A 12,150-nucleotide genomic window follows, 5' to 3' on the forward strand; every position below is an offset into this window, starting at 1 on the left:
TTAAACAATAATTTCCTTGGTAAACAAAAAACATTCCAGGAATTTTTTTAATTTTATTCTATATGAATGTGTAAATGTTTTTTAAATTTATCATCACAATATTCAAATAATTCAGTGAATTGCTTATCTAATCTACAATATCTCTTTCCAAGGTTCCACTCTTTTTTAAAAAGACAAATATTATACCATCAGAGAATATTGAGCAAATGCAAACATACTATGAAGTGGTTGATAAATTTCTTGAAGGAAACAAATGGATTGCAGGTGATCAATTGACAATTGCGGATTTTTCATTTATTTCTGGTTTAAGTCGTTATCAGGTAATGATAAAAACTACTTTTTTATTTTTCTATTTTAATAAAAAATGAATATCTGTTTACATGGAATATTTTTCTAAAATGAGATAATGGATTTTTATGAACATTAATGAATTTGTTATTAAACTGCTTAATATTTTTATTTATAAAACTTACTTTAAATTACATCTGTGTATGCTCTGTCACTGTCTAAACACAATTTTGTCACTTAGATACTTTCTTCCACAGTGAAGCTGAGTAAAACAGTCTCTGACAGCAGTTTTCAGTTTATTAATATTTCTTAGAAACAAATATGAGATTTTTTCTTTATGACCCAAAAAGAGTTGTCATAGGTTTTTAAGTCTGGACTTTCAGGTGGCTATTAAATTGCAAGCTCTCTACCAATCCACCACTCTTCAAAATGTTCATTAAAATCTCCCTTACCTTAAAAATTTGTTAGGTGTAATGAGTTGGACCTCCATTATCACTGTAAAGTGACAGTTAATCCCATACCAATCAACTGAAGCTGAGGAATAAAACATTTTTCATGTATACTAAGGTATGAAATGATGTTAACACTTTCTTCAAAAAGTATGATTCTTCAAATTATCTCGGATATGTTGTTATATCATGGAAATGAACTTTGTGGACACTAATGATATGATTTCAGAGTCTTTTTTTAGAATTTTTCACAATTATATAAGCTAGCTAAAAATACAATGTTAGATTTTAATAAAACTTGCTAGATCTTTTAATTTTTAACAGGATTTACTCATTGTTGTAGTTTTGTGAGGGCTTCACTATTCTCTTAATGAAAGAAGTCTCTAATATTTTTTCATCATGGCATAATAAACAAAAAAGTTATTTGAATACAAAATTTAATAATTTATTTTTAGTGCCAATGTATCTACTAATAACATTTTTGTCTATTATGTCTCGATGGAAAAATATAGAAACAAAATATATATTCTTTCACTAACAGAATAGAGAAGCCCTCAGGAAAAATAAAACTCTGAGTAAAATCCTATTTAAAAATTAATATTATTGCTGTGAATTATTATAATTGTCTATCATCCAAAGGGAGGCCAAATTTGTTTGACTTAATTTTATGTCTTCAATTATATGTATTACAGTGAAGTTAATATTAGTCCTGATGATTTTTGGATTTTTCGAAATGCCCCATCAGACTAGTAACTCGTCATCGCAAATCAGTTGTTTAACAGCTGATTTTTGAAGTCGAGGTTCAAATTCTAGTAAAGGTTAGTTGCTTTTATTTGGATCTGAATACTAGGCAGTGGATGCTGGTGTACTTTGGTAGTTAGGGTTTAATTAAACACATGTTCTATGCGTGGAATGGTGAGCCTGAGTCTATAAAAGGTTACACCTTATTTGCATGTGATACATATTATCCACATTTCATTTGTCTGTGGGGGGGGGGGGGGTTACTAGTTGAACATATTGCACCACACACACACATTAGAAAAAACAACTATTTTCTATCACAAATTATACAATTTTTGTTTTTAAAATTGATTAATATTTTTATTAAAATTTTTTGGAAATTTTGCTATTCATCAGAGATTATATTTATTTAGTGTTACATTTTGAAAATTTAGCATCATTCATTCACATTTATCAGAAAAAAAGTTGTAGACTGAGAAAATTTTCTCAAATTTAATTCAAAAGAAGTAAAATTTCTGAGGGAAAAACAATCGTTTTTAAAAGTATTTAATAAAACACTGACTACAGTTTTTTTTAAAAATAACTAGTTATTTTTCAATCTTAAAAATTGTTTTATAAATACAAAATAAAGAACCAATTTTCTTTAAAAGAGTTTTTTTTTAATTATAAACGTTTTTCCAATTTATAATTGTTAAATTCAAATTTATCTTTTTAACACTATGATTGTAACAGCTGAATAAATTCACTATTTGAAAGATCTTTATCTGTTATCCTCTAAAATGAATTAAAAATGTTTGCCATTATAATTATTTAAATAAATTTTATAGCAAATTCAACAAAAAATTATTTTATAATAAAATATATAATTTTTTATCAATTTTATTTATGATTTAAGGCATAAGCAAATACAAATATATTTATAAAACTTGTTTGTTGTATTTTTAACAAGTATAACTATCTATTATGATTATTATAGCACTATCAGTTTTCAATATACAGTAGCTAAATTTTTCATTGTACCCATAAAGTTACGATGCAGTTTTAAACTGCTGCAAGAAAAGTAAAAACATGAAACAAGCATCAAATTAAAGAGAAGAATTTAAAGATTTGTAGTTTATAATGATGAAGATCAGATAGAGGTCAACAATCATGCAGGAGAGTACACACTCTAGATAGCAGACATTAAATTGACAACAAAAAGTTTTTATACAGATTGATTTTCTGTGACAATGATACTTTTCATGTTTCTTAGAATATTCACATAGTGTCAAGATTTCAATCACAGAAAACTTCATAACAGAAAACTGTTATGAATTTATTGAACATGATTGCAATTCTCTATAGAAAAGGTTTAGTGTGCTCATGGGTGAGACTGAGTAATAACTTTTTTGTGCAACCTACTGTGAATTTCATAATTATTTGGTACAAGCTTCAACCACTTGAATTTTCCTAAATCTTGAGATAATAATTTCATCTTTCAGTAGAACACTACTCCTCCAACTACGCAGTGTGTTTGTGATTTCTCAGTTAGATATTTCCCCACTGATAGATTAAAAGAAAGAAGATTAACAGGCTGTTAAGGGCTTGTTGTAGACTCATCAATACTTCAGTGTGATGTATACCGTTTGAAAAAACAGCAAATTATGAAATTAATTGCAGCTGTCACTCTTGATGTTCTTGGCAGGAATATCATATTTAATTTGAGCAATGTACTTCATTGAGTTCATGTTGAATTTCATTGAAGTAAGATAAAATTGTAATGTTTCACGTTAATTTACACTTGTTTCATATTTCTAACATTTTTCATTTGAATCGTTTAAAATTGAATAATCACATGTTCATTTTTTCCCCTTTTTCATTTTTTGATAAATATTGAGAAACTGGAAGCATTTTTTCTGTTGAATGAAGCAACATCATATGTCCCAATGTACTCTATAGGTAGTTATGGAGACTAAATAATTTTGTTTCGAATTGAAACAACACGTCCTGGACTTCTGTTGTTACAATTTTAAACCACGTGATGATCAGCTGATTAGCAAATAGTATTTGAATTAATATTTTTCTAGTTAAACTTTTCTGCTGTTCATGTAATTAAGATGTTCACAGGTTGTTTTTAAAGTTGATATTAATATTTTAATAGTCTAAGAAAATGAGTGACAGTGATAGTAGTGAAGTAAGTCAAAATAATGAATCTAAAAAACAAAGCGTGGAGTAGTAAACAAGAGTTCATGGAAAGCAAATGTAAGAAACCAAGAAAGATGTGCAGGCCATGAGTACGTTAATCAAAAAAGGAAAGCTGTTTTAGCAAAGAAATAAAAATAACCATGAAAGTGTAAGATTGTTTAAATTCATTTATAGAACAAGAAAGGAAACAGTTGTTTAAAAGGTTTTATGCATTAAATTTGAAAAAATGAGCAAGATTTATACTTGCAAGCATTAATAGAAAATTATGATATTTCAAAAAAATGGTCTAGGTTGGGTTATGTTGATGAAAATTCAGAAGCTACGAGTGTTCATTTTCAAATATTATATAAATAATGAAAATAATTCTCAGGTTCAGGTATGTAAGTCAGCAATTTTAAACATTTTTGATATTGGTGAAGCTAGGCTTTGAAGAATAAGTAGTCTTCTCTTGTCAAGTGAGACGTCTATTGACAAAAGGGGACTTAATCCCAAGTTGCATGCTATGCCAGCTGAGATATGTGGACATATTTATAATCACATAGCTTCTTTTCCGGTCAAAAAATGCCTTTACGAAAATACAAAAACAAAATATTTAGACGCTTGCTTAAATATAAAGATCTTGCACCATTTATTCAAGGGAACATTTTCAAATAGTAACGTTATTTATTGGTATTATTATACGTATTTTGAAGAAGAAATGTTACCTTGCAGTTTGATAGGCCACAAGTTGATGATTGCTCCATTTGTGAGGAGCTAGGAGTAAAAATTAAGAGTTCTGTATTGGCAGAAAATGTTAAAAGAAAAACTATTGGTGAAAAAATCCTGCACTTAGAGCAAATAAATTTTATGCTAAGATGAAAGAAGTAGAGGAGAAATCTAAGGAAAGTAACTCTACATACAGCAGTTATAGATTTTACCCAAAATTTACCTTTGCCACACATTTGGGTACAAGAAATATTTTATTATCGGCAGTTGTGGATTAACTTTTTGGCATACATGATTTAAAACACAGTACTTTACATGTACCATTAAGGTACATGCAAGAGAAGTCCAAATGACTTCATTAAGAACATTCCTGATTCTGCTAAAGAATTATACGTATTTGTAGATAAATGCAGAGGCCAAAACCATAATCATGCTGCAGTATGATTTCTTTTAAGTTTAACATTGATGAAGAGATTTTAAAAATCCACCAATTTTTTCCAGTTTGGGGTCACAATTATTTGCCTTGTGACTGGCATTTTGATATTAAGCGAGCGATAAAGAAGACAGACGGCATTTACTTTCCAGAAGAATACACTAAAATCATAGCTTCCACTGGAAAAGGTACAGTTTCTGTAAATTTGTTAGAAAATAATGAATTTGTCTATGACTTTAAAAAGTGGTGGAAGATTTTATTTTAAACATCATGTGTTATCTGTGGAATCTTATGGGGAAAGCATACTGAGAGATCAAAAAGTGGTTTTACATATTTCAACTATCTGGTTTTTGAATATTTTCAAGATGGGATTGTGATTGCCAGAGAATTCATTGATGGATTACTGAAACGTATGTTTAAACTTTTAAAATCTAATGATGTTCTAAAATCAAACACTACCATCTGGAAAAGTCTTCCCCAATGGGTCAATGAATCTGATTAATTCAAAAAAATTGTTGAATATATCTCAAGTGCAACAATACACTGTTGATAATAATAAATTTTATGAATCAATATTGGCATGGGATACAACTGAAAAAGATATGATGAAGATTAGCAATTTGATAAATAATATAACTTTTGTATTAAGTTATTTAAAAAAAATTTTTTTTTTGTATTTCTTATTAATAAAATAAGTAAAAGAGCAGTGAATAAAATAAACTTTACCATTAACAGAGACAAAATTAATTTTTCCTAGGTTTCATAATAATAAAAATTTCATTTAGAATTGTAACATCACATGTCCATCAAAGTTTTTTTAAAAACTTTTTAGGGCTAATGTTAATAAATTCATTTTTTTTTTACTTTTATATGCTGAATTGGGTGGTATCTGTATGCAATTTGGTTCCATGAAATTTTTCATTCCTTGTGGAGAAATAGAAAGTTTTTTTAGCTGGTGAAAAATTAACTTATGCCAACATGTGATATTTCAATTCTAATCGATTCATTTTGAAATTACAGAAATTTAACACTGCATCACAACTTTACAAACGAAATATATGTATTGAACATTTTCTAAAGAAAATTGGTGTTGAGATAGATATTTTAATATAAATAAAGAAAGCAAATAATTAAAAAACAACTTATGCTGATCAATTTAAAAGTACTTTTAAAACTTTAAAAAGTGATATTTACAAAACAGGCTTTTTCTGCTATTGCATGAAATTATAATAGTTTTTTTTTTTTTACAAATATATATTAATAATAATAAGTTTGTTACTTAATCTTTGAAAGGTAAACTGCTTCACTAAAACATCAACAGTTTCATAAATTTAAAATTTATGAATGCTGTTTTGCCATTTTTAAATTCCAAATTACAATTATCATATACAAAAAAATTACAATAAACAAGTTTTTCTAATTTTTTAAATTTACTTTGCAATACAGCTGAAAGCAGTACAATTAAAGTTAAACAAATATCATTCTAAAATGATACCAAAAGAAAACTTGTTAATTAATTAACATGAAGTGAACACTATTCAAATCAGATTGAATTTTTGGTAGGAATGATTTGATGAAGAAAGTATTGTTTTTAAGTTGTTTATCCATGAACTTCATGTATGAACTTTGTAACTGGAAAATACTTTTCTCATATCTTCTATATCAGTGTCAGAATCCTATTTGTTTTCTTGTAATAATTCTGAAATATCATCAATTGCATACTTGCACGGATACATTTTAGGCTGTAAAAGATTTATTAATTAATTAGCTAAGGAAAACTAAATTTACACATAAATATAATCAAGCCAGAATTTTAATAGATTAATTATAATAATAATGTGTTTCAAAATGAATATTGGGGTTTTTAAGGCTATCTAATACAGGTGATTCAAAGAAACGGTAAATATAAAAAATTAAATAACGTTAATGAACATTTTTTTTTAGAAAATGAATTTTATTTCATGTAATTTTACAAATGTTGCCATTTTAGGATACATACATTTTAGTTTATTTTCTAAAGATGACATCTTGCAGGTGACCTCCTCTTCTACGTAAACACTCACGAAGTCTCTTCGTTAAATTGTTCAAGGTTTGATGTAACATCTCAACTGGAATTTCCGCAATTGCTTCTCGGATCTTTGCCTTCAGTTCTTCCGTTGTAGCAGGTCTACTGTGGAACACTTTGCTTTTAAGGTGACCCCACAAAAAGTAATCGCAAGCTGAGAGATCAGGCGATCTGGGAGGCCATCTAATGTTACCATTTCGTGAAATGACACTTGTCCAAACAATCGGTGTACAGCTGCCATCGATATTCGTGCAGTATGTGACGTTGCTCCGTCTTGTTGAAACCAGGCTGTGTTAAGAATTGGTAGAAATCTCTTTTGTTGTTCCACAACAAAGGTTTCAAGCACGGCTACGTAACGATCCGGCGTCACTGTAATCGCAAGACCGTTGTCATCCTCAAAAAAATAAGGGCCTATAACACCGTAAGATGACATAGCACACCACACGGTCACTTTCTGGCTGTGCAACGGACGCTGGTGTAGCTGCATAGGATTTTCTTGTGCCCGGTATCTGAAATTTTGCTTGTTAACAAATTCACTGAGGTGGAAATGCGCTTCGTCTGACATCCACAGTTCGTGAACAAATTCTTCGTTATCGTTTATCTTCTGAAGCATTACATTACAGAATTGTGCTCGCACAACTGCATCGTTCGGTTTCAGTTCCTGGACGATTTGCAACTTGTACGGATGGAATTGCAAGTCCTTCACTAACATTCTTCGAACACTTGAACTATGCAATTGTAAAGATGCTGTGAGACGACAGATTGACCGATGTGGACTTCGTGTGACAGCATCTTGTAAAGCTTGAACATTCTGTGGTGTACGGACGGTTCGCTCACGGCCTGGAGGTTTCTTTTTCATTGCCGAACCAGTTTCCTCAAAATTAGATATCCATGTTTTAATTGCACGTGCTGATGGAACACGGTCGTACCGTCCCAGATTAAAATGACGGAGAAATTATCTACGCGCTCCCTCCACACTGTCATTGTTTTTGTAAAACGCTTTGATAGCAAATGCACATTGCGCACCACTCCAAGGATCCATGACAACTAAATGGCAGATTAGGTTAGAGAGGCTGGCGCCACTTATCAAGTGGTAACAATCGCCCACGGCTACCAACACAACTTTCAAAATTTCCTGTTTCTTTGAATCACTCTGTATATAATTACATATTTCATATTATATATATTATTGCATATATGCTTCATGATATATATATTAGCTACATTGATCAACTGAAAAAAAAAAATACATATGTTGAACTAGTACACCCTAATTGCAAACTAGGGACAACTTTTTCATGGCACTGTATTGGCCCCCTTCATAACAGTAAAGTATATTTAATGTGTCAAAGCTTATTTTCAACAAGCAACACCACTAATTTGTCAAATTTTTAACTGATACATTTTTAAACGGAATAGTTGTCACGATCTGTGAAAGTTGATCAATGAAAGTGCAACTTTTCTTAGCAGGCTTATTTATTGCCTAAGATTCCTACACAGGTAAGAACAGCAGACACGGGTGACAGTCAATTTTGGAATTAAATTGTTACACTTTATACATATGTAAATTGGCTCATTACTTTCAGACAGAAAAAAATCTCTATATTTTACCTTATTTCTGGTACATCTACAGTGAATAAATACTGAATATCATATATATATATATATATATATATATATATATAAATGATGAGCCTGATTTAAAATCATTATAGTATACCTTCATATTAACAAAAATAATTATAAGGTAGCTTAAACTGTAGCATTACCTTAACATATTCAGGATCAAGAGTTTGTTTCTTAAAAGTATTTACTTCTTTACGATTAACTGGAATACCAAGTGCAGCTATACACAAATTGACTGCTGAACATTGAGGACTTACATCAAAGTGGTAATAATCAATAGGTATTTTTATGTATATTCTTTTTTAATTATATTATAATCTGCTTTTACCTAAAAATAAAGAAAAAATATATTAAAAAATATTTTAATTAGTATCTAATTAAAATTATTACGTTTCAAAAATGCTTTAATTTTCATATATATATAAAAAGGGTTTACAACATTTGTTGCTATTGCTGGGTATATATTTTATATATGTATGTAATACGCCATGCATGCGTGTGGGTGGGTGTTTTGTCGATAAGCATTCTTAATGCAACTATGTTGTACTTTATGTATATTTGTCTTATAAAAAGTATTTCTGCTCTTTATTTATTTATTTATTATACCCTATAACCATATATTTCAAAAACTATAAAAAAAACATATACAACAGTACCATGAGATCTATCAGATAGTAGTTTTAAACAAACAACCAAATTAAAATAAAATGTTTTGTTAAGCTACATATAGTGAATATTACAGTGTATTGTACAATATATTAATATTATAATGTTAAGCTATAGTGTTAATTGTTGTTATAATTAATATTATATCTTAACACTATAATATTCCAATTGTTTTGGAATAGAAATATTTATTTTCTTCAGAAACATAGGCTAATGTCCAGTTATGGTTTCTTTATGATAAATGAATTCTGTAGCATCTAAAAAATGCCATGCCTAATTGGCATGTTATAATTATCATGTTATAAATATAATGTGACACACACACACATATATATATATATACACTTTTACATACAGAAACAGTTTCATAAAAATACCATGCAAAATAACAAATTGCCATTGACCTGCTTGCAAAGAGATACCAACTGTCTATTCATGTTGTCACTAATAGGTACTGGTTGGGTGACACAGTAACAGTCATTTATTTAATAAACTCATAACAGATGTGACAAATCATCATACACAGCCTATAAATATTGTTAAAATTCCAAAGCATTTCCAGTTCTGATGCAGTGATTTGATTGTCAGCAACTTCAAATTAAGATAATAAAAATAGTGATTAATCTAATGGCAATGAAAATTAGTAAAAAAAATTAAAACCACAAAACTCATGTATTTTTAATTAATAGCTATGGTTATAATAGTTCAAATTTCATGATTTAGGAAAATGGCTACCTCCAGCAGACACCTCGGCCACTTTGCGTTGTTTTAAACACCCGTGTAGGAAACAACATCTTTCACTAGTCTCAGGTAGAAAAATAAGGGGGTGGCAGCCCTCAGCTGCTCTGCCTGACACAGAAGTTAGTACCAGCAGTATCATATATCATGCCACATTAGAAACATGGTAGGTGCAGATGACCTAATCCTCATGGTACTATCTAATGAAGGATTTTTACACTTTTAAAAAAAAAATATTTTATGCATACTTTTCACTTAATACCAACTGATGATGAGTGTTTAACAATCAAAACTGTGGTGAAGTGGAAGCATCTTGTCCTTTCATCCAGAGTTCCTGGGTTTGAATTCTGGTAAGGCATGGCATTTTTTATATGCCACAAAATTTCCATTTCGTATTTCCATGCCAAATAGTTTTTAATTATCATCTTCTAGAAGTCAAAATTAAAAAAATTGATGTGGACATAACATGACTTCCTTGTATGTTTATTAAATTACACATAAACACTTTTTGAAATTGAAAAGTACATAAAATTCTGTTTCATTAATAACTTCTGATATTTTGTCATATATTTTTTTATTGTTATTATTAATTATTATTTATTGTAAAAGTTTTTTTATAATCAGAGGTTAATAATTATTAATAAATCTATATATTTAAATTTAAAAAAAAAGTTAAAAAAAGGAGATATGAAGTCAGAATCGAACCAATGTAACATCCAAATATTTCATTAATTACAATTTTATTTGGCTATAACTCTGGAACCAATGAAAATAAGTACCACTTATGATATATCCTTGAAAAGCTCTCAATGAGTACTTATTAGTGCAGTTAAGAAAAAGTCCAAAATCCAATTTCCACAGTTCGTGAACAAATTCTTCGTTATCGTTTATCTTCTGAAGCATTACATTACAGAATTGTGCTCGCACAACTGCATCGTTCGGTTTCAGTTCCTGGACGATTTGCAACTTGTACGGATGGAATTGCAAGTCCTTCACTAACATTCTTCGAACACTTGAACTATGCAATTGTAAAGATGCTGAGAGACGACGGATTGACCGATGTGGACTTCGTGTGACAGCATCTTGTAAAGCTTGAACATTCTGTGGTGTACGGATGGTTCGCTCACGGCCTGGAGGTTTCTTTTTCATTGCCGAACCAGTTTCCTCAAAATTAGATATCCATGTTTTAATTGCATGTGCTGATGGAACACGTTCGTACCGTCCCAGATTAAAATGACGGAGAAATTATCTACGCGCTCCCTCCACACTGTCATTGTTTTTGTAAAACGCTTTGATAGCAAATGCACGTTGCGCATCACTCCAAGGATCCATGACAACTAAATGGCAGGTTAGGTTAGAGACTGGCACCACTTATCAAGTGGTACCAATCGCCCACGTCTACTTACACAACTTTCAAAATTTCCCGTTTCTTTGAATCATCCTGTATTTCTCAAGATTCATGTATTGATTAATTATACATGAAACAAAAGAGCTACTGAAACAGTTTTAGCTGTGCACAAGCTCATTAACTGTTTCCAGTACCTTCCGCTTGAAAGTACTAGTAGCAAATATTGTGACCTCCCAACAGAAAGAGTTCTGTTTTGCAGTTTGCAAAGTGTAAATCTGTAATTACTGTTCAACGTGTGTTCCGTTGTGATCACCCAGCTGACAATAATATTCATAGATAGTATTAACAATTTGAAACCACTGGCCAAATTTTTAAAGAGAATACAAGATGATTAAGTGTGTCCAAAGACAATGTTGAGCATGTAAGAGAGTCTTTTATGTGTAGTCCTACGAAATCTATTAGGAAGGTTAGCTGTGAATTAGCAATTCCAGTGACATCTGTGTGGAACATTTTAAGGAAACACAACTGCATCCATATCGTTTACAGCTGCTAAAACTTCTAAAGCCTACGGATTATGGTTTGAGTGCTAACTTCGCTAATGAAATGATGCACTGCGACAATGAAGACTTTATCATGTTGTATTCAGTGAAAAATCAACATTTTACGTTAATGGAAAAGAAAACACTCAAAATGTGCATATCTGGGATCAGAAAATCCTCATGAAATATTGCAGTGTGAACGAGACTCCCCAAAACTGAGTGTTTTTTATGCTTTATCTCGACGAAAGCAAGTTTCTCTGGAATGAACTATCTTGATGTGATACAACTATCGTTCTTTCCTCAACTGCAATATGAACCACAGAACTTTATTTGGCAACAAAATGGTGCACCTCCTCGCTGGTGTAACA

At 30.2% G+C, this 12,150-nt stretch overlaps 1 protein-coding gene across 3 annotated transcripts in view; it reads left to right on the plus strand.

Moving 5' to 3' along the window:
• The window catches only part of LOC142332322 (glutathione S-transferase 1-like), a 30,012-nt gene that overhangs the window by 16,353 nt on the left and 1,509 nt on the right, over window positions 1–12,150 (plus strand). For all 3 annotated transcript variants that reach the window (XM_075378694.1, XM_075378692.1, XM_075378695.1), the window contains exon 5: window positions 153–320. In XM_075378694.1, the coding sequence (XP_075234809.1) occupies window positions 153–320 (168 nt within the window). The remainder of the gene's footprint in view (window positions 1–152; window positions 321–12,150) is intronic.

The sequence above is a fragment of the Lycorma delicatula genome, chromosome 11 (genome assembly GCF_047948215.1).
Source record: "Lycorma delicatula isolate Av1 chromosome 11, ASM4794821v1, whole genome shotgun sequence".
NCBI lineage: Eukaryota > Metazoa > Arthropoda > Insecta > Hemiptera > Fulgoridae > Lycorma > Lycorma delicatula.